We start from the raw sequence: 24,665 nt of genomic DNA on the forward strand, positions 1-24,665 counted from the left end.
ATGTATTATTTTAAAACTATAATGGCTGAAAACTGAGAAATAATGATTTTTTTCCGTTTTTTTTTTACTCTTCCTGTGAAAATGCATTTACAGTAAAGTGGCTCTTAGCAAAATGTACCACCCAAAGAAAGCCTAATTGGTGGCGGAAAAAACAAGATATAGATAAGTTCATTGTGATAAGTAGTGATAAGGTTATAGGCTAATGAATGGGAGGTGAACATTGCTCGGATGCATAAAGTGAAAACGACTGAAGGCTAAAGTGGTTAAATCCAAATCTAAAAAAAATCTAAATGTATTTATTTGTCCCTCTGTAATTTGCACCTATTTCAAATACATCCTGAGATCTTGTAAATTCTTCTGTAAACTTTTATCTTCTTGTTTTTTGCATTTTGATTGGAGGTCCCTGTAGCAATAGCAGCTCCAGCCTTCCACCTCCTAACTCCAGAAACTGAGATAATCCCAACACAACAAGGCTATATGAACTTAGCACAGTGACTCATGATCAATGATGTCATCCTCAGATTCTTGGTGCCAGTGCCACATTCATATAACCTAACACAAGGAGTTACATCAATTTTTCTTGGGACATTTCAGAATCAGGACATATCAGCCAACACTACCACTTTCCAACAAAGCCTGCAATCAAGATACACGTTTTCAGATAGAGATATAAGACTACAAAGTCCCATAATTCCAGATGTATATTTTTCATTTTGACCTTTTGTGACTAGGCAATGGGTCTGCAAAACACCCCTTTTACGTATTTACTCATTCAGGGGTTGACCCACTGGGCAACTAAACAACACTCCCAATTACAGGCCATCTTCAACAAGGCAGGGATTGGCCAAAGAACCCCTTTCTCACCAGAAATCTTTACCTTTTTTTTCTAATAGTGCAATAGGAACGTCTATATGACTGATATCATGGTTATTCCTCTCCCACAGTGTGATCTCAGACAGTTTCCAGCCTGTGAACTGTGTTGCATTGTGGGAAATAATGGATATATAAATAGATAGATAGATAGATAGATAGATAGATAGATAGACAGATAGATAGAACCTTTTAGCAAATCCTATTGTTAGTGGGTATGTTTATAGATAAGGAGTTGTTGCTGTCTGGATTTTTCATGCCTGCCATTAGTAAAGATGCTGATCTGCAGGCTCAAAGTAAAAAAAAAAAATTACACAGCGAGTAGCAATTGTTTCTTGATCTATCTTCTATTTTTGTACTTTTCACTTTGCAATGTCTAGATTTATATGTTCCCTACTACTATCTTTTGGTAAAGTTCCTCTAGTCTATAAACACCTGACAACAGTACTTTGCGGACGGAAAGGGGAAGGGGGATTCGCCTGCACCTTTGCAAAACACAACCTAATGACCATAGACATGTAGCTAGCTGGTTGGTCCTTCACCCGTTACCCACCAGTCTGGGTGACTGGTTGATTGCCCACTCTTACGACTGCATTTTCTCTCATTAGCATATGTCCTCCACAGTTGTTTAACCCGTATTCTAATGTAGAGACAAATCATTGCCTAGCAGCATTCTACCGTTGTACAAATTTACAATACAACTTGTCCCCTGTAGATGTCAAAGGCCTTCATGCAAAATTAATGTATCATTACGCCTGACTACCACGTCTATTGAGTTCACCTTGGACGTCACACACAGAAAAAGTGACATTGATAAATACAAATAATAGCCTGCGTAACAGAGTAGGAAATATTAGGAGCAATGTGTATAAAAGACCTTGAGAATTTTTCATCTTCAATAAATATGCCCTCAGTGTTAGTTTTCACTGTCTCTAAATATATAATGCAAGTTGTCTAATTTACGCAAGTGTCTACTATACATCTTGGATTTAGGTAGATACAGAATAAAAAACACTAGTGCCAGTACATGCCTTACATCAGTCTTCAATGTCAGCAAATGCAAAATGCCATGCTGTAGTGTCAGTAAATTCCTATTATCAGTATTGTGTACCAGTAAATGCATATTGCCAGCCTATGTCATCAGTAAAGGCTTAACCAAGTATATTCATGATTACTCATGCAGGAAAAGAAAGTTCCAGGGCTGTGCACTGATTACAGGGTAAGAATATAAGCACAATTTGAGTTCATGGTTGTTGTTTTTTAATTGATAGACAGCAGCAAATTGAGATAGTAAGTTCAATTTTAATAATTTTAAGATACAAAAAGATTTATCTAGCACTGATCCATGTTTATAGCATATTTTTTGTTAGACTGGAATTTAAAGATGCAGTTAACATCACTGGAAACAGCTTTAGCCTGTGCACATGTAATTAAGTCGCCGAGAAATCTGGGTGCAGGGTGAAGCTGAAAAACAGCTCCCCATGCTCCTGCAAAAGTCCCAGCAGCGCTAAGTACTATTCTCCCTCTAGGCCACCGTGGACTATGGGTTAAGACGCAATTCATCTGTTAGCTATTGCTGTTCGGCTGGCAGCTATTGCTCGCAGCCTAATTACACTGTTTTTATCGTAATTTGGGCACTGTCTCTTGGCCTGAGTGCCGCTATAGCCGTAATCCCCATTACGGTCTATGGCGGCACCTGGTGCGCCCACATTTTCAGCACGGTTTTTGACTTACCTGCTTTAGCCTAGTGTTTGTATTCAGTTTTACTTTCTCTTTAACTAATTTCACTCATTTAACTGGAAGAATGTAATAGCGGTGCCTGTTAAAAAGGGCGCCCCATTCACATCAATGCAAATCTCTTTTTGTACTGGCGCCAAGTGTATAAAAAGGGTGCTGCGTAAATATAAAACAACCGCGGTATATCACTTGTAATTTTTCTTTTATTTGCACACCAACTTTATTGATTACAATAAGCCATTATTTAACAAAAAAACATTTTTAAAATGGTTTGATTGTTTCTATATCTTTTCCCTATGCTTTCTCAGAAACAAATTGTTTATTTCAACTTTTTTGCACCACAAGGAGCAGCTTCTGTGATTCTCACCTATGTTACAAACTATCATTTTTCAACAAACTTACTAAACTTACATATACTGTATAAAAAAGTTTATTTTTACGTTTTAACTCCTCAAATATAGTTTTTTCTTATTCTATATTACATTAAAACCATAAAAAAATCTAATACTAATTTATATTAAACAAACATTGGGCCTGATGCTATTCAAGGTGATAAGTAGCTTGCAGATATGAGCTACTTATCACCTTGCCATCGCACAAGGATTACCGGCAAATCCTATTGCCAGTTTCACCCGTGCGATGGCTAATCGTTAGGGAGCATTACTCAGGCGAAAACCTGAGCGATGCTCCCTTGTCACGGGCGATGGGGAGCGAGGTTTTACCCTGTGGTGCTGTCCATCAGCACCACGGCCTCGCACCCCACACATACGCACACCCGCCGAACATCCGCTGCTGCATCTGGGGGTCTCCTTTAGTAAGGAGACCCCCAGAGCTCCCCGCCGGCTGCTGCTAGTCTGTGTAACCCCCCCACATAGCTGCAAAGATACTTGAAAGCAATTTCCCTACCGTCGCTTAACACCCGCCGGCCGCCGCATCTCGCCGCAAGTTCCCCGTGTAAATACAGTTTATGAGTCACTGTAATTACTCTATAGCAGAGTTCCGGCAAAGGATCTTTAAATCAGCTGCTGGGGCTCCCCATTGGTTCACAGGCTGGACCAATGAAAATGGCTCAGACTGTGAACCAATGGGGAGCCCCGGCGGCTGATTCAAAGATGCTTTTCCGGAACCTTGCTATAGAGTAATTACAATGACTCATACACTGTAATTACAGGGCAGAACTTGCGGCGAGATGCGGCGGCCGGCGAGTGTTAAGCGGCGGTAGGGAAATTGCTTCCAAGTATCTTTGCAACTACGTGGGGGGGGGGGGGGTTACACAGACTAGCGGCACCCGGCGGGGAGCTCTGGGGGTCACCCCCAGATGCAGCGGCGATGATGTGCGTTAGCATGTTGGCATGCTTTTTGCAGGTCTAAGCTAATGCTCATGGCTGCCGGGAAGCATCATGTAATAGGATAGGGTGTAAGGAACTTGCTGGGCGATAATATCACCCAAGCGAGTTTTTTTTTACCACCCTGCCTAGGGCTAAATGCAGTTGGATCAGGCAACTTTATTGTCGCCTGATTATCGGACTCACCAGCGTTTAAGGCTGGCGAGTCTGACAATTGCACTGGGGTTTAAGTTTAGACACCACCAAGGGGGTTAAGGTTACGCACCACCCGGGGGGGTTAAAGTAAACCAGAGACCTGCAGATGCAAAGATTTTTTTTACTTACCCGGGGCTTCCTCCAGCCCTATAAGCACAGATGCGTCTCTCGCCATCCTCCCGCAGTCCTCCGTATAGCGCCAATCATCCCCGGAAACTGGCTCAGTCGCATCCGGGTCTACTGCACATGCGCAGAAGACCCAGACTGGACCCGACTGAGCCAGTTACCAAGGATCATTGCGGACGTAAGGAGGACCATGGGAAGACAGTGAAGGACACATCCATGCTTATGGGACTGGAGGAAGCCACAGGTAAGTAAAAAATCTTTGCATCTGCAGGTCTCTGGTACACTTTAAGGTTAGGCACCACCAGGGAGGATACAGTAAGGTTAGGCTCTACCAGGATGGGGGGGCTAAGGGTAGACACCACCAGGGGCGGGGGGGGGGGGGGGGGGGTTAAGGTTAGGCACCACTAGGGAGATTAAGCTTAGGCACCAGGGGGGGGGGGGGGGTTAAAGCAATCCTGAGCCGAAGCTCAAATATTAACCTGATGGGAGGGAAATCTCAGGATCCTATTGAGGCTTCCCTCTGTGGGCGTGCCCGCGATCTCGCCAAAGCGCGGCACCGCAGCAGAGCAGCCGCCCCGGACATGAGCTTCAAGTCCGGGCGGCAGAAATGGTTAAATACATGTTAAATTATGTAAAATGAAAAACAGTTGAAACCTGATCCTTATGTGATTTAACGGGAATCTGAAGTGAAAATAAACTTATGATATAATGAATTGTACGTGTAGTACAGCTAAGAAATAGAACATTAGTGGCAAAGGAAAAAGTCTGGTATTGTTTCCAGTACAGGAAGAGTTAAGAAACTTCACTTGTTATCTATGCAAAAGAGCTTTTCTGACCACTCTGACCCAACTTGGGTCGAAGACAGTGCTGTTTTCTGAGGCACTTATACATTAAAGAAACAGTGAGTGACAGCTTCAGATAAGATTTTACGGCAGGAAGGTTCAAATGGTCATTAGCTCTGTTCTGTTTTATAGTTTAAAATACAGAGTGTGGCTTATAATTGCAAATACCATACACTGTTGCAATGTCATAAAAAAACTATATATCTGAAAATTAAAATATAAGATTCTTTTCTTTGCTAGTAATATTCTATTAATTATCTGTACTACACAGTTTTTTATTTTTTTGCTTCAGTGTAATTTTAAGACTCATACAAATAGGTACAGCAGGTAGACAGAAAGACAGACTGGTAAAGAGTAAAGGCTCGAACACACGTCTGACTGAAGCCAACGACGGGTCCGTCGCCACCTCCCGCTGGGCGGGTTTTCAGCAGACAGTACAGCGTGTGTACAGTCTGTTGGCGGACTGATAAGGCTGTTTCTGAACTATCCGACAGACTGTACACACGCTGTACTGTCTGCTGAAAACCCGCCCAGCCTTTAGAGTATAAATAATTGGTTGGTACCAGAGACTAAACATATTCCAATAGACACATTTTAAAACTTCAGAACTGTTTTGAAATCAGGGAGAGCAGCTTACCCAGAGAAATCTGCAAAGTTACTTGCAAAGTTGCAATTGCAACACAAGAAGGAAAAATACTGAATACCCACCTGTTCAGTTTGGCATTTGCAGAAATATAACTTTTGTTGTGTGAATACTTCATCCTACTACGAATTACTGAATCTGAGAGAGCCTAAGCGCTTTGAGTCCTATTGGAGAAAAGCGCTATAGAAATGTTATTGTATTGTATTATATTGTATAAATAAAAATGTATCTGAACGCTTATTTTCAAAGTAATTATTGCCAACTGCTGCCCTCTGGTGGACTTGAAGTATATTGCACTCTGTTGTTTACCCTTTGTCACTATAGCATTTAAACTTTCACAGGAACCATTTCTTGATATATGACTGTGACAACCTACAGTATGTCTCAGTTATATATAACTAGATATGTGATTATGCATCTATCTATCTATCTATCTATCTATCTATCTATCTATCTATCTATCTATCTATCTATCTATCTATCTATCTATCTATAATGCTGGATTGTGTTTATGTGCCGTGTCCAGGAATATTTCCACCTAAAAACGAAGGCTTTGAAAAACAGAGTCCTGAAGTTGGCCAGGTAAGAGTAGATGAGTTCTCTGGCCAGGAAGGACAGTTTTATAGTACTTGCTAACCACTGATGGAGTCAAGTGTCACAGAAATTTGTGGCTATTTATGACTGCTGGCAAATAATGAAATCAATCTATGATTGCTGGCAGACAATAGAGCCCACACAGATGCAATGGCCGGATTAGTAACTAACAGTGTGATCTTATTAGCATTTACAGTTGGTCCCCAAATTGCCTCTATTAAAGAAGACAGTGGCTCAGTGGAGAAATGCTTCCCTGCCCCTGAACCAATCCTCCCCTGTTCCCTAGCCCCCCAATCATGTCTGGTGTTCTGTCTGGCACTTGTCTGAGGTGGAAACACAGGTAGTTTAAATTGTCTTGTGTGAAGAATCTTGGCTCTCTATGAATAAGACAGAGCTCTTCTTGTACAGAAAAGTCAAAATGAACTTCCGCACACTCATGCAAATCCTCAAGCGAATCCATTCACAAAAATCATAAAGCAATAAGTTAAAAGCTGGGATCTTCGTTACAAGAATAAAGTCTCTTGCGTAGTCACATACACCGCGTAGAGGTAGCCCAGTGTCGTATGTGTCCTAACTCTGGCCCTGTAACATGCATAGCACAAACATGCACGCATTCAGCACATCAAAACCTATCTATGGAATAGGAGCACATATCCTCAACGTCCTCCCTGGGACAGATAGTGCATCTAACTAATCCTGCAAGGGAGCATATATAGAAGGGATTATTACAAGCACAGGACCAACAAAGAGCTAATACTGTGGTTGAAGGTGGGCCCCATGGGGCCCCTCCTAGCCCAAGGGCCCTGATGCGGTCGCTACCTCTGCACCCCCTATTGCGATGACACTGTGTGTGTTTTAAATGTTTATAAAATCTTCCTCCGTGATCTTTTAGAGCAACAATCTGTTGACCATATAAGCATGCCCCACTATAATGGGGAATAGCAATGTGCATTGTGTACACGTTATTATCACTCTGTTACACTGCTTTGTGGTTCCTTATCCATGTAGGTTTATCCCATTGTTGTGGATTTACCTGTATAACGTGTTCCCTCCAAACAGAAGGCCCGATCCAATTCACTTTTTCTCCTAAATTTCTTTTAGTAGATAATTTTTCATCTTCTCTTTAAAATAAGTTTTTGGCACTCTGCAAAAAATACCAAAAAGTTGGTGAAAAAGTACTGTCACAATTATTCTGAGCATTTTTCTTGCTTGGCATTTTATTAATAAGATGTGAAATTATCACCTAGTAGAAAACTTGGAGAAAAAGTGAATTGGATCAGGCCCAGAGTGTCTTACCTCCACCAAAAACAGTAGTTACATTGGTCCCTTGCACACTCCTGCACTCACATTCACATTAAAATCAGCACTTTAGCCACAAATGGAGGCTAGCTCAGAATCGGCTTCTCCCTCACTAGTCTTTGTTTGTATAGTAATAATAATTCCTTTAATAATTCCTTTTTTTGTATAGCGCTTTTCTCCTGTCGGACTCAAAGCGCTTGTGAGGCAGCCACTAGAGCGCACTCAGTAGGCAGTAGCAGTGTTAGGGAGTCTCGCCCAAGGAACTCCTTACTGAATAGGTGCTGGCTTACTGAACAGGCAGAGCCGAGATTCAAACCCTGGTCTCCTGTGTCAGAGGCAGAGCCCTTAACCATTACACTATCCAGTACTGTTACTGAACTATTTCTACATTTCTGTATCTATTTGGGGTACTCTTGGCTATATTTACCAAGCTGAGGCTGTTTATCCTAGTATGTATTCTTATGTTAAAGGCTATTAGTGCACCACTACAGTCCACTTAAAGAGAAACCGTAAACAAGAATTGAACTTCATCCCAATAAGTAGCTGATACTCCATGAGAAATCTTTTCCTTTTGTGGGAATTGTGGGAAATGACAGCTGTTTACAGCTGTTTCCAACTGCCAAAAAAAGCAAGCAGCATTTCCTTCCACTGACATAACCTGCCAGCAGTAAAAATGTCACCATGTGATAAATGTCAGAATGTAAATCAGGGAGAGGAAAGCTTTTACAATGGGAAAACACTGACTACATCATTTATACATAATTTTTGTAAAAATGAAGCATTTTTTATTACATTATTTTCACTGGAGTTCCTCTTTAAATAACAGAAGGGCAGTTTTTCTTGTTAGACAGTACTACTGTATGATTCAATTAACATTGCACTGCTGAGCAAATGTTAGCTTGCCCAGTAGTTCGAGAAAGAACTCGATTAGAAATTGTTTTTCTCATTCTCATCCTTGACTGATTCAATTATTAATTTTAGATGTGGGGAAGTGGGTAGGTTTCATGGCATAATTGAGGGCAGATGGGCAACAGGCTCATCACCTGCTTTTCCCATTTTTCTTGTTTTGCACTGTTTGTGTTAAATTCAAAAAGAAAATGAGGTAGCCCCTCCCCCCCCCCCCCCTTTCACCAGTCCCATTAACCCTTTTTCCCCATGCCAGTTGGTATAGCCAGGATGGCTGAGCCAGACAGTGTTGGGCTCCACCATGGAGAGGAAACTACAGGAAAGGGGCAGCAATTCTTCTCCTCTCCTGCACAGCCCCATCTACGTCACAGCGATGGTACTCAGAAGGAAGTGGGGGTTACTACCCTTTGCATGTGGAAGTAAGCACTGAAGGAGGATTATGGTGGGATCTGGGTGACCTTGGGTCTTATATAAATACGTAAAGGTAGTCATTTTTTAATACATACCTTTTCCACTGAAGTACTGCTACCCCTCTGCTGAATTCTCTGTGCCTCTACCAAGCACCCACAGAATCAGAGGTTATAAAAACATCATGGGTTCCCTGGGCCACAGGTTGAACATTAAGGAGTTAGATCATCATTAACTGTTAGTAATTTAGAGTCTATTTCTAAGCACTTTTAAATATGATCTTGCATTACGAGGTAGAGATGTAAACAGCCTTGTGAATGAACAAGCAACAACCCATTTAGTGTTTGCATGTGACATTATTGCACATTAATACTCAACCACTTCTACAACTCTGAGTTGAAGGCTTAAAGGAACACTTTGATGACACATAGCAGATCATAACAAATTTTGGGGGATTCTAATTTTCACCTTAGTTATCCTAGTTTCAGCACCAACTATGTATAGCAAGACAGTAGCATGCAGCCATGCCCTCTAAGTGATGTTCTGCCATGCCAATGACATTATTTGCCCTTCTTCCCCAGAACACTCTGGGAGATCAAATTATTTTTCTGCTCAACAATCGGAGGGAGTAAAAATAATAGTCAGCATCTATACACCTTGCCTGCAGTAAAGATGCCAGCACCTGTGATAAATTAAAGTACCCCTGACCTGGTTAATATTGCTTAATTACTGGTGCTGCGAGCCTGCGACTAGCGCACAACACCATCCTCCCCCCTCTAGTGGCACCTGTAGCCCCTGTTCTGCTCAGTCGTAATCTTGGACTGAGGAGAACATTGAATATGGGCGGGGAGGAAGTGGCAGTTCTTCCTCTCCTCTGCGTGTCCATAATTCAGCCCCCTCCACTCACCACTATAGTTCTTATGATGATTCCCTGCAAACAGCGTGCCGAGGAGCTGCGCTGTGTGCAAGCTTGTGATAACTGAGAATGGATAGCCTTCCGACCTCAATCACCAGCCCTTACATAGCGCAGCTTCCCTGCGCACTGTGTGCAGTAGATCATAAGGGGAGCTATAGAGGTTAGAGGAGGGGGCAGGACTAAGGAGGGCAGAGGGGAAGAAGAGCTGCCAATTCCTCCCCGCCCATGTTTGATTGCAGAACGGGGCCGCAAGGGGCGCTGTAGGTGGGAGGATGGTGCTGTGTGCTAGTCACACAGCACTAGTAAAAAGACGATATTAAAAAAACATCGGGCCAAGGTCGGGGTCAGGGATATTTTAAGGATTGTTTGTTAAGGTGCCCATTAATGGTGGGGCCCATTTACACTGCGAGTGCGAATTGGCATTGTGAACATTTTCATTAGTACTAAAACTGATGCAATTTCAATGGAATCACTTCTATTGAATGTGTTTTTTGTAGTCCGTTCTTAAAAACAAAATTGGACAGCTTTCTGCAGATTTTAGCACCTCCATTTCCTATGTAATGATTGTCAATTATGCTAGAGGCATACAAACATTTGCATAATAATTTCCATACATAACATGAAAAATTGCATATGGAAAAATGCATGAAGAATTTAATATCCTTGTTGAAACTGCACCATACAATATTTTCTAATTGCATAAGATTTATACAACCGATTTGAACAGAAAACCACAGTATGTGAAGAAAATCGTTGTGAAACGAGTCTATAGTCGATTGGTGCTGCCTAACCCTAAAGGTGGCCACTAACGATCCAATTTCTAGCAAAAAATCATTTGAGCGATCAGTAATTCTGATCAGAAGTGCAATCGTTGACTACACCATCAGCAAACCTTACTATCTATCACAACCAACCAGAAAATCCAAATTTTGATTTGACAAAAATCCAATTAGACGACTATTTTAATCATCGTTCTTAATCGATTGTGCCCATCAACGGAGATTAATTACAACCAATCCGATCAGAATTTCTGATCGCTCTAACAATTTTTCACTAGAAATTGGACCATTAGTGGCCTAACCTTAAAACCCCCCTTCCTGATGTCTAACCCTAAAACCCTCTTTCTTCGCTGCAAATACAAAATACAATACAAAAAGCGATACATTTCTAAGATAATAAAGTTCAAAATGATAATTTATGATATTATACTTCTCAAAATAAAATTCAAAACGATATTTATTGACACTAATTCTCAAATGAAAATTTTTGTTTGGATGGGCCCGGTGCCCGCTATTTATCGGTTGCCCAAATTTCTTCTTTGGCACCCAATAGCTGATATTTTGCATTAGTGCCTATGGGACACCCAAATAGTCCATTAGCCCCAGGCGCCCAAATTTCCTGATTTCCCTTAAAGGGATACTTAAGTCAAGGAGCAAAAATGAGGAAAGGGACTCCAAGCTCAGAGTAAAAATAAAATTTGAACTTACCCGGGGCTTTCTCCATCCCAGCTCTGGTCAGGACGTCCCACGCCAGCCTCCTGGCTCTTCTCTCGGCGGCTGTCCGCATAGGGCGGACAGGCCGGTCCCCTGGGCGACACTGGCAAGTGTCGGGCCTTCTCCTTCCGTATACGTCACGAATGACGTCACACGCCGGCCGCCGCGCGTCATGACGGCGGCCGGCGTGACAGCACGGCGCATGCGCGGTTTAATCGCACATGCGCCGTGCTGTCACGCCGGCCGCCGTCATGACGCGCGGCGGCTGGCTTGTGACGTCATTTGTGACGTATACGGAAGGAGAAGGCCCGACACTCGCCAGTGTCGCCCAGGGGACCGGCCTGTCCGCGCTATGCGGACAGCCACCGGGAGAAGAGCCAGGAGGCCGGCGTGGGACGTCCCGACCAGGGCTGGGATGGAGAAAGCCCCGGGTAAGTTCAAATTTTATTTTTACTCTGAGCTCGGAGTCACTTTAACTCACCTGGTGCTTTCCTTAGCCCCCTGCAGCCGATCGGTGCCCTCGCAGCCCCGCTCTGATGCTCCTGGACCCGCTGGTGACGACTTCCGGTTTCGCCGTCACCGGCCGACAGGCATGGAGGCCGCAATAGCAGCATAGGGGGCGATATTATGGTTGGGAACACGGAAAATCACTCGCGTTCCCATGCCTGTCGGCCGGTGACGGCGAAACCGGAAGTCGTCGCCGGCTGGTCCAGGAGCATCAGAGCGGGGCTGCGAGGGCCCTGATGGAAAGCCCCAGGTGAGTTAAACTCATTTTTGCCCCTTGACTTAAGTATCCCTTTAAGTCAAGGGGAAGTAAAATTTTACTATGGGCAACAGTGTTCTCCCCAGGCTCTTTTAGCTGGGTGCTCCACCCGGCTAGTTTTGGTGAGCACCCAGCTGTCATCGGCTCACCTCCTCCTATGCTGTAAGCAGAGTTGCTCACAGAAGCATCAGCCCTGCATTCCCTCATCTCGCCCCACCAGGCTACTATTTCATGCCACCTGGCTGGAAAAAAAAATTCTGGGGAGAACACTGGGCAAAAACTGACTAAATCATTTAAAAATGAATATTGTACAAAATAAGCTGGGTTTTTTTTGTTTTTTTTTAATTGATTTATTGCAAAGTATCCATGTGGAGGGGGACAACATACAAAGTAATATTCTAAAATAAACGTATCTAAAAGCTAAATACTAGCAATCTGCACATATCACATAAAATGTTTTGTCTTATATGTGATATAAAAGTACTGTTGGCAAGAGGAAAGAGTGGAAAATGTTCTTGTGAAAGTTGGAAAAAAAAATGTTTATATGGCTTTCGGCCACTAGAGGGCAGTGATTTTGCGTTGTTTCGTCTGTAAAATTGTGTCTCCATGGCAACTACAAATACAGAGAGTAAACAGTATAAAATCAAAATAACTCTTGTTCCAAAATACACAATTCAATTACAGCAGAGTATAAAAATACCATCATCAGGTTGATAATGGAATTGGCAATTCTCTTTATGTTCAGATTAATGTCAGGTGCGTTTGATTCTAGAAGAATTGTGTAACTGAGCAATCAGTATTCTAGTTTGAAATATGTGAAATGGATGAAAACTGCTAAATGAATAGTGCTGGTTGATATTGGGATTGTTCATTGCTGCTGTTGTAGACAGGCTGGTTATTAGAGTGTATGGTTGTTGTGATAACAAACACTTTTGTGTGTGCAGCTACTGTTACTAGGCAGAGAACAGTGCCTGTGTGCAGAGTGTGCTGGGAGCTCTGTGCTGCTGGGGACTGCACTGTCTCTCAAGATGCCTGTCATTTTACCACAGCCTCCTGACTGCATGTTTTCTAGTTATGACCCAAAATATGAACCAGGGTAAGTATACGCTTTATTTATAGACTGTACTTACTTCCTGTTTCACTTGCTTTGAAGACAGCAACTGAAAACAACGAGGGAATAGTTGCAGGCGTCTGATGTGTCATTAATTAGGACTAATTAGTTCATTGTAAAATAATAGGAGGATTTCATAGGGGTATTCAAGAAGATGTTTAGAGCTATGTAATAAGTAGGTGCCCATTAACGGTACAATTTTGCACTAAATGCAATCTTTCGATGCGATTTGAATGATCGTAAGTAATCTGAAGGCAATTATCGAATGTTCACATTTACTGAACGATTCTTTCTTCAAATGCAATCATATTTTCCAGCTTTCGGATCGATTTCTATATCCAATAAAGCAGTCGACCAAAGAATCTTTCAGTATCGATTGCCTTCATAAACTGCAAATTGCAAATCGCAGTTGGTGAAAAAATTGTACGGTTAATGGGCACCTAAGGATATGCACACATTTACACAGTTTGTGTGCACCTTCTGTATGTACCTGTGTTTGAAGCAATCTGAACAGCATTTATTTTATGTATTATTTAGTATTCATATAGTGACAACATCGTCCACAGTGCTGTATGAAGTATATAGTCTTGTCACTAACTGTCCTTTAGAGGGGCTCACAATCTAATCCCTACCATAATCATATGTCTATGTATGCATCATGTAGTCGTGTATGTATCATAGTCTAGGGCCAATTTAGGGGGAAGCCAATTAACTTATCTGTATGTTTTTGGGATGTGGGAGGAAATTGAGGTGCCTGGAGGAAACTCACACAGACGCGGTGAGAACATACACATTATGTGCACGAGATGAACATACAAACTCCCCTGGCTGGGATTTGAACTGGAGACCCAGCTTTGCAAGGCGAGAGTGCAAACTGCTATGCCAGGGCTTTTCAACCCTGTCCTCAAGAAGCACCAACAGTGCATGTTTTGTGGAAATCCACACAGGTAGTCAATCAGCTCTGCTGAGATACTAATTACCTCACTGGTGCATGTTTGTGGTTTTCTGCAAAACATGCACTGTTGGTGAGCCTTGAGGACAGGGTTGGGAAGCCCTGCACTATGCCACTATGCTGGGTATCTACATTACATTACATTGTGGGAGGGGTTTCACCACAAATCAGCCATACAGAGCTCCCTGATGATCCTTTTGAGAAAAGGAATAGATTTCTCATGGGAAAGGGGGTATCAGCTACTGATTGGGATGAAGTTCAATCCTTGGTTATGGTTATAGTATAATTCTACTTTCCATCTGTTCCTTCCTTATGCAATTTCAGAGCTGCATGAAGCAGCTGCGCTGCAGTATATGCATGGCACTGGGCATGGGACTATACAGAATGGTAATCTATCCTAATTGCCATACAACAATAACCTTCCTTGCCTGCTGATATCTACTTCAGTAACAATAACAATAACAATAACAATAATATTTATATAGCGCTTTTCTCCCTGGGGACTCAAAGCGCTGTGACCCTGCATTATGCAGTCTCAAAGGCTAGGGAAAAGAGGTGAGTTTTTAGCCTTTTTTTAAAGCTGTCCAGAGAAGGAGCCTCTCGTACTGATTGTGGAAGTGAGTTCCATAGAGTAGGGGCTGCATAGGAAAAGGCCCGAGCACCAAATGTTAAGTGTATCCTGGGAATAACCAGCTTCATCTTGTTGGCAGAGCGGAGGGTGCGTGGAGGGGCATAAAGTTCCAATAGATCCGCTATGTATTTGGGTCCCATGTGGTGTAGAGCCTTGAATGTCAGCAGGCAGATCTTAAAATTGATTCTCCATTTTACTGGCAACCAGTGAAGAGTTTGCAGTACTGGGGTGATGTGTGAGCTGCGGGGGGCATTGGCTAGGAGTCTGGCTGCAGCATTCTGTACTAGCTGTAAGGGGCGCAGAACCTTATCTGTAGATCCGATTAACAGGGTGTTGCAGTAGTCTAGGCGGGAGGATACAAATGCGTGAACCAGGGCAGGTAGGTCTTCAGCTGGGATAAGGTGTTTTATTTTCGCTATATTTCTTAGATGGAAGAAGGAAGACTTGACGACACCTGATACCTGCTGTCTGAGTTTTAGATTTCCATCCAGGATCACCCCAAGGTTTCGCACAGAGTCTTTATACTGTACAGTATCTCCCCCAATTGCTAGTTTGAGGTGGTGAGCGTTTTGAACTTTATCCATCATGTGTGGACCACCTACCACCAACACCTCTGTTTTGTGAGAGTTCAGCCTCAGCCAGCTGGTGTTCATCCAATTTTGTAAATCCACTAGACACACATTTATGGATGCTGATGGGTCTTGGGTGCCAGGCTTGAAGGACAGATACAGTTGTGTGTCATCTGCATAACAATGGTATCCTAAACCATAGTTCTGGATTATTTTGCCCAGTGGGAGCATGTAGACTGCAAAGAGTAATGGTGATAGTACAGAACCCTGTGGAACTCCATAGGCAAGTGGCACTGGATTAGAGTAGTGTGTGCCCAGACATACTTGCTGTGTCCTGCCAGATAGGAAGGTCTGAAACCAGCTAAGAACAGTACCCCTTAGGCCACAGTAATTCTTCAGTCGCTGGATTAGTATTTCATGGTCCACAGTATCAAATGCTGCTGACAAGTCAAGAAGAATCAGAATTGAGCAATCACCCTTGTCCCTTGCAGTAAGTAGATCATTCATTACTCGGACTAATGCTGTTTCAGTGCTGTGCCTTTTCCTGAATCCTGACTGAAAAGTATCAAAGATGTTGTTATCTGTAAGCCTGGCTTCTAGCTGGTTGGCGACTGCTTTCTCGATAACTTTTGATAGGAATGGTAAGTTCGCCACAGGTCTGTAGTTGGTTACAGAATCAGGATCTAGTGATGGTTTCTTCAGGAGGGGTTTTATGATTGCTTTCTTTAGTTCTTCTAGGAAAAGTCCACTTTGCAAGGAGCACTGAGTGATTTTGTGAAGTGCTGGCCTGAACAGCGCTGGGCACTGCATTAAGGATCCAGTTGGGCCAGGATCCAGGTCGCAGGTAGTGGGGCGGAGACTTTGAATGAGAATTCCAAAATCTTCTACACTCAGAGTGTCAAAGACTTGCCATGGTGGTACGGTAGTAGGCATATGCAACGTCCAGTGGTCAATTGATGTTGTTGGTGTAATGCTGGCACGGATGGTAGACACCTTGTTTGAGAAGAAGGCAGAGAATTCTTCACACCTTTCCCTGGAGTATGTGGTTGGGGCTTTTAGGCAGGAAGGATTGCAGAGTGATTCCACTGTGTGGAAGAGTTGAGCAGCTCTGTTGTTGGCTGCAGATATTTTGTGTGAGATAAAGTCTGATTTTTTCTTGGTTATTGCTTGTTGGTATTGTCTGAGGTGTTGAACTAGGCTAGATTTGTGCTCCCCAGACCCTGATTTACGCCACTGTCTTTCTAGTCTGCGCCCTTTCTTTTTTAGATCCATGATGGTTTTGTCAAACCAATTAGCTTTCTGCTTTTTGGTTGCTGATTTGGTGCGCCATGGGGCAATACTGTCAAGTGTTTCATATATCGTGTTGTTGTACTGGGTTACTAGAGAGTTTGGGTCCATTTGACTGTGGAGCAGATTTGTAAAATCCAGGTTGGCAGTTATCCTCTCCGGTGTTAATTTACTCAGGGGACGGGTTTTGATTGTTTCTTTAGGGAGCTGCTTGATAGGGTGATGTTCAATAGTAAACTGTATTATGTGATGGTCTGACCACACCACTGGGGTTACTGTTACATGTGGGCAGTCCTTTACAACAACACCATCCTCACCTGCCAACAAGATAAGGTGACCTGATGATCCCTACACTCCCTTGTACTCCCACCCTACGGATTCACAGGTTGCTTAATCCTCTATGTAAGGCCTATTTAAAAATCAAACATACACAGTTACATATATAGGAGGACTAATATAAACAGTTTCAGTCAGTGATATTCTATAAAACCAGAAAGGCTGGTGGGCCCAATAAATCCTAAATAATCACATTATTGATTGTTTCCTTAAAGTGTCCCAGAGCTGTTCTATATGGAAGCATTTATACTTACCTGGGGCTTCGTCCATGGATTCCCTCACTGTCTTCCCGGGTGGTTCAATTCATCTACGATCTTCCCCAATAATAGGCTTCAGTCCTGTCAGTCGCATTGCTCTGGGCATGCGTGGCCTGGGCGTGCACGCGCTCCCATCACACACCTAACAATTTAAAAGGTCTGCACACTCAATCTTGCAGAATAAAGTTTTGTTTATTCCAATACAACAGTCTATTCAAAACAAACCAACGACAGTTTCAGGGCCACAGCAGGTCCCCTTTGTAAAGGTATCAGAACAGAATCGCACTCCTGCCGCCGGGAGCGCGATGGGGAGCGTGTGCAGTCAGGCCACACCTGTGCGGTGCAGCGCAACTGGAGCCTATTGCCAGGCAAGATTGTAGACAAACTGAGCACCTCAGGTTTCCTCTAAAGGACTGGTGAATTGGCATGCCAGATTGGTTTCCACATATAAGATTGCAACTGGTTCAGATATGGCTGCAAGTTGAATTAGGTAATGCTGTGGATCTATTTAATACAATAATATTTCAAGCTGAAAGATCTTATCAAAAATATGATTGTTTGCTAAAAGTTGCACTGTTAATGGCCACCCTTAGATGTCGCCAGACATAGGATGTAATGTTGATCTTGCCACTCTTAGTTTTGTACTGCTCAGTGCATAAAAAAAGCTATGGGAATGTTGTTCAAGCACCACATCTGCCCACGGCCACCCAACATTCCTGGCCATATCAATCTTCCAATGAACAGCCTTTCCCAATGAATGATTAATCAACAAATCAATCAAATGTTGGTCAAAAAGGGCTTGATTTTTTAAAAGATTTCATGGATTTTTATGAAATCTAATCTACTAAACATATCTGTCAGTGTGTGGTGGCCATACTCTGAATGTCAGGTCACACTCATGTGAATAGTCCTCATTTTCTGTCTTGCTGTTTTATTCCACAATGAAAGCAGAACAAAGCCGTGACAACATTATTAGATGCAGCCATTTCACCTTAGTCATAGTCACCTAATAATACTGCTTCTCTGTGAATTCCTCTCAAGGCTAAATCCTGCAGATAAAGTGATTCTCTCTAATCATCTAGATCCTCTCTAGTCTATATTGTGAAAATAAAGCCATATTTGAATCTTAACCCTCCTGGCAGTATAAAAAATTCCGCCAGGAGGCAGCGCAGCAGTTTTTTGTTTTTTTTTTCTTATATCATGTAGCGAGCCCAGGGCTCGCTACATGATAGCCGCTGCTCAGCGGCATCCCCCCGCCCGCTTCGATCGCCTTCGGCGATCTCCAATGAGGAAATCCCATTCAAAGAACGGGATTTCCTGGAGGGCTTCCCCCATCACCATGGCGACGGGGCAGAGTGACGTCACCGACGTCGGGACGTCATTGGGAGTCCCGAACCACCCCTCAGCGCTGCCTGGCACTGGTTGGCCAGGCAGCGCACTGGGTCTGGGGGGGGGCGCGGCGCGACAGATAGTGGCGATCGAGCGTTGGGCGGCGGCGATCGGTGTGCTGACGCAGCTAGCAAAGTGCTAGGTGCGCGCAGCAAAAAAGAAATTAAACAAATCGGCCCAGCAGGGTCGGAGAAAACCTCCTGCGCGGCTTACCGCCAAGGAGGTTAAAGGGAACTGAGAACTGAGAAGGAAATGGATGTTTCCTTTTAAACAACACCAGTTGCCTGCTAGTCCTGCTGATCTCTTTGCTGCAACAGTGGCTGAATCACACACCTGAAACAAGCATGCAGCTAATCCAGTCTGACTTAAGTCAGAGCACCTGATCTGCATGCTTGTTGAGGGGCTGTGGCTGAAAGTATTAGAGACACAGGATCAGCAGGAGAGTCAGGCAACTGGTATTATTTTAAAAGGAAAAATGCATGTCCTTCTCAGTTTACGTTCCCTTTAACCACTTAAGGACCGAGGTGATAGAGATCTACGCCCTGTTTTGATGGGCTCCTGGCTGGCAGGGCGTAGATCTCTATCACCGGCGCCGCCGCTCCCCGCCGCGATCGCGCGCACCGAACCGGCTGCACTTAGCTGTCTTATGACAGCTAAGGCTTCCGGGTATCGGCAGGAGCCGTCACTGATTGGCTCCCTGCCGTGTGATCGCTGTGAGCCAATCACAGCGATCACCCTCCGAAAGGCAACATAGTTGCCGTTCCGCCTTCCTCTCCGCCTCCCTCTCCCTGTCACTGTGGATCTTGTGTGACAGGGAGAGACGCACAGCCTGCAGCCGTGACAGGCTGTGCGATTTTAGTGTAAAAAAATCCAGATCTCCCCCCCATGTATCCCTTGATCCCCTCCCAACCACCTATATATAGATATATATAGATCTATATATAGATCTATATATATAGATCTATATATATATATATATAGATCTATATATATATATATATATATATAGATCTATATATATATATATATATATATATATAGATCTATATATATATATATATATAGATCTATATATATATATATGAAGATCTATATATATATATATATATATATATATATATATATATATATATATCTATATATATCTATATATATATATATATATCTATATATATATATATATATATATATATATATATATATATATATAGATCTATATATATATATATATATATATATATATATAGATCTGTATATATTTTACTGGATTGTGATTTTAACCACTTGCCGACCGCCCCTACCTAGGGGCGGCGGCAAAGTGGAGCCCGCAACGACCGCAATACGCCGATCGGCGGCGGCTCATGCGGGCTAGCTGGCCGGGGATCGCACGCTGGATGTGCCCACCCGCGACGTCAACCCTCCAGCCAATTAGCAGCGGCGGCGGGTTGTTAACCCCTGATCTGCCGCAAGTAAAGCGGATAATACGCTTTGTAATGTATACAAAGCGTACTATACAGGCTGCCTCCTGCCCTGGTGGTCCCAGTGATTGAGGGACCACCAGGGCAGGTTGCAGCCCTCCTAGTAAGTACCCAAGCACACTGATCCTGCCCCCTGATCACCCACTGCACCCATCAGACCCCCCCTGCCCACCCCTCAGACACCTGTTTGCACCCAATCACCCCCCTAATCACCCATTAATCACTCCCTGTCACTATCTCAACACTATTTTTTAGATTAGGTCCTAAACTGCCCCCTGGGGGCTCCTGAACACCCCCCCCCACACACACCCTCAGATCCTCCCTAGACCCTCCCCCCTGTGTACTGTATACATCTATTCTTCCCTATAATCACCCACTGATCACCTGTCAATCACCCATCAATCACCCCCTGTCACCACCTGTCACTGCCACCCATCAGATCAGACCCTAACCTGCCTTTTGTGGGCACCTGATCACCCACCCACACCCTCAGATTGCGTGCAGACCCACCCTCAAATCACCTCCGAAAGTGCATCGTTTACATCTGTTCTCCCCTCTAATCATCCACTGATCACCCATCAATCACCCCGTCACCAACTGTCTTTGCTACCCATCAGATCAGACACTAATCTGCCCCTTGCGGGCACCCAATCACCCGCCCACACCCTCAATTAGCCCCCCAGACCCCCTCTGATCAACTCGCCAGTGCATTGCTTGCATATATTCTCCTCTGTAATCACCTACTGATCACCTATCAACCACCCCGTCACCCCCTGTCACTGCTACCCATCAGATAAGGCCCTAATATGCCCCTGCGGGCTTCTGATCACCCGGCCAAACCCTCACCCGCCCCACCGCAGTGACAGAATTTTTTTTTCTGATCACTGCTGGTACGACTTAATTGCCATGTCCAGGTCACGATTTGAGAACATTCCTGCACTTCAGTGCCAATACAACCTGTCATCTAAGAAGCCACCCTGCTTATGACCGGTTCCACAAAATTCGGCCCCTCATAGACCACCTGTCATCAAAATTTGCAGATGCTTATACCCCTGAACAGTCATTTTGAGGCATTAGGTTTCCAGACTACTCCTCAAGGTTTTGGGCCCCTAAAATGCCAGGGCAGTATAGGAACCCCACAAGTGACCCCATTTTAGAAAGAAGACACCCCAAGGTATTCCGTTAGGTGTATGACGAGTTCATAGAAGATTTTATTTTTTGTCAAAAGTTAGCGGAAATTGATTTGTATTGTTTTTTTTTCACAAAGTGTCATTTTCCACTAACTTGTGACAAAAAATAAAATCTTCTATGAACTCACGATACACCTAACGGAATACCTTGGGGTGTCTTCTTTCTAAAATGGGGTCACTTGTGGGGTTTCTATACTGCCCTGGCATTTTAGGGGCCCTAAACCGTAAGGAGTAGTCTAGAAACCAAATGCCTCAAAATGACCTGTGAATAGGACGTTGGGCCCCTTAGCGCACCTAGGCTGCAAAAAAGTGTCACACATGTGATATCGCCGTACTCAGGAGAAGTAGTATAATGTGTTTTGGGGTGTATTTTTACACATACCCATGCTGGGTGGGAGAAATATCTCTGTAAAGGGACAATTGTGTGTAAAAAAAATCAAAACATTTTAATTTACAGAGATATTTCTCCCACCCAGCATGGGTATGTGTAAAAATACACCCCAAAACACATTATACTACTTCTCCTGAGTACGGCGATACCACATGTGTGACACTTTTTTGCAACCTAGGTGCGCTAAGAGGCCCAACGTCCTATGAGTACCTTTAGAATTTCACAGGTCATTTTGAGGCATTTGGTTTCTAGACTACTCCTCACGGTTTAGGGCCCCTAAAATGCCAGGGCATTATAGGAACCCCACAAGTGACCCCATTTTAGAAAGAAGACACCCCAAGGTATTCAATTAGGTGTATGGGGAATTCATAGAAGATTTTATTTTTTGTCACAAGTTAGTGGAAAATGACACTTTGTGAAAAAAACAATAAAAATCAATTTCCGCTAACTTGTGAAAAAAAAATGAAATCTTCTATGAACTCCCCATACTACTAACGGAATACCTTGGGGTGTCTTCTTTCTAAAATGGGGTCACTTGTAGGGTTCCTATACTGTCCTGGCATTTTAGGGGCCCTAAACCGTGAGGAGTAGTCTAGAAAATAAATGCCTTAAAATGACCTGTGAAAATCCTAAAGGTACTCATAGGACTTTGGGCCCCTTAGCGCAGTTAGGGTGCAAAAAAGTGTCACACATGTGGTATCGCCGTACTCAGGAGAAATAGTATAATGTGTTTTGGGGTGTATTTTTACACATACCCATGCTGGGTGGGAGAAATATCTCTGTAAATGGACAATTGTGTGTAAAAAAAATCAAAAGAAATCTCATTTACAGAGATATTTCTCCCACCCATCATGGGTATGTGTAAAAATACACCCCAAAACACATTATACTATTTCTCCTGAGTAAGGCGATACCACATGTGTGACATTTCTTTTGCAGCCTAGGTGCGCTAAGGGGCCCAAAGTCCTATGAGCACCTTTAGGCTTTACAGGGGTGCTTACAATTTAGCACCCCCCAAAATGCCAGGACAGTAAACACACCCCACAAATGACCCCATTTTGGAAACTAGACACTTCAAGGTATTCAGAGAGGGGCATGGTGAGTCCGTGGCAGATTTCATTTTTTTTTGTCACCAGTTAGCGAAATGGAAACTTTTTTTAATTTATTTTTTTTGTCACAAAGTGTCATTTTCCGCTAACTTGTGACAAAAGATAAAATCTTCTATGAACTCACCATGCCTCTTAGTGAATACTTTGGGGTGTCTTCTTTCCAAAATGGGGTCATTTGGGGGGTGTTTATACTATCCTGGAATTCTAGCACCTCATGAAACCTGACAGGTGCTCAGAAATGAGAGAGATGCTTCAAAATGGGAAAATTCAATTTTTGCACCATAGTTTGTAAACGCTATAACTTTTACCCAAACCAATAAATATACACTGAATGGGTTTTTTTTAATCAAAAACATGTTTGTCCACATTTTTCGCGCTGCATGTATACAGAAATTTTACTTTATTTGAAAAATGTCAGCACAGAAAGTTAAAAAAATCATTTTTTTGCCAAAATTCATGTCTTTTTTGATGAATATAATAAAAAGTAAAAATCGCTGCAGCAATCAAATAGCACCAAAAGAAAGCTGTATTAGTGACAAGAAAAGGAGGTAAAATTCATTTAGATGGTAGCTTGTATGACTGAGCAATAAACCATTAAAGCTGCAGTGGTCTGAATGGAAAAAAGGCTCTGGTCCTTAAGGGGTGAAAAGACTGCGGTCCTTAAGTGGTTAAAAAGCAAACTGAAGCAAACTCACTGAAGGCAAGATTGTTTCTCTTTTGATTGTGTTCATTTCAAATATCCATTTACATTCATAAAAATAGCTACATTTTATATTTCCAAAACAGAATAGTACTAGAAGTGAAATCATGAAACAATGAATCTTTACTTACATTGTTGCAATTATTTATGGCGTATATTGTGCTGCGTGGTAATGCATGCACAATGACATACTCAGAGATGTAGTCTGATGAAATCATCATGCTGCATTTGCAGTTATCTGTGGCACCTGTACAAATGGCAACTTGCATGAAACATGATGATCCGAGTACACAGTGGTATCACATGAAGCAGTGGCGTAGCTAGAGATTATGGGGCACCATAGCAATATTTCCATGGGGCCATCAGATCTAGGCACACTTGAGTAATGCTACCCTATGGATATGAGTTGATTGGGCAATTTACATTCCCATGCATTGTACACTGTGTATAGTCCATGGGCATTGAGGCAAAGTCAGAGAGTGGAGAACCAGGAGAGTTAATAGTGTGCACATCGAATACCATATGCCCCCTCTCTTCTCGTCTCCAGGGCCCCACAGCAATTGCTATGGCTATTGCTACAACCCTGACATGAAGCAAATAAAAGACACACTGAGGTGCCAGACTGCAGCAATTTCAACTAAATAATACCCATGAATGCCACAACACTGCCAACATAATTTTACTCCTTACTGTTAAGCACTCTAAAGTAGCTTAATATAAATTCTAACTATAGTATATAAATGACATAAAATGTTTTTTTTTTTTTATTATTTTAAGTTACACAGCTTACCTCCCAAAATTCCGATGCGATAGAGGATCAGTATATGGCAATGCGACTTTGCAACCACGTGACTATGAGCCTGGCCGCCAAAGATCTGCACACTTGCCTGGGTCTGCTTGGAGAGAAAACTACAGCACTGCATTACCCTTACATCTCGGAGGGACCATCTCTAATGTGGCCAGAGAAAATGCTGAAAACTGGAATAATAAGAATGGTAATCATGAGCAATATGTCCTTCAGTAAACTATAACATTAAAGGATACCCGAAGTGACATGTGACATGATGAGATAGACATGTGTATGCACAGTGCCTAGCACACAAATAACTATGCTGTGCTCCTTTTTT

At 43.0% G+C, this 24,665-nt stretch overlaps 1 protein-coding gene across 1 annotated transcript in view; it reads left to right on the plus strand.

The window, feature by feature from the left end:
- The window catches only part of LOC137551175 (uncharacterized), a 51,918-nt gene that overhangs the window by 19,752 nt on the left and 7,501 nt on the right, over positions 1–24,665 (plus strand). Inside the window, exons 2-4 of the mRNA XM_068271325.1 lie at positions 2,054–2,089; positions 6,286–6,341; positions 24,316–24,533. Coding sequence (XP_068127426.1) covers positions 2,054–2,089; positions 6,286–6,341; positions 24,316–24,533 — 310 coding nt within the window. The remainder of the gene's footprint in view (positions 1–2,053; positions 2,090–6,285; positions 6,342–24,315; positions 24,534–24,665) is intronic.

The sequence above is a fragment of the Hyperolius riggenbachi genome, chromosome 1 (assembly GCF_040937935.1).
Source record: "Hyperolius riggenbachi isolate aHypRig1 chromosome 1, aHypRig1.pri, whole genome shotgun sequence".
NCBI lineage: Eukaryota > Metazoa > Chordata > Amphibia > Anura > Hyperoliidae > Hyperolius > Hyperolius riggenbachi.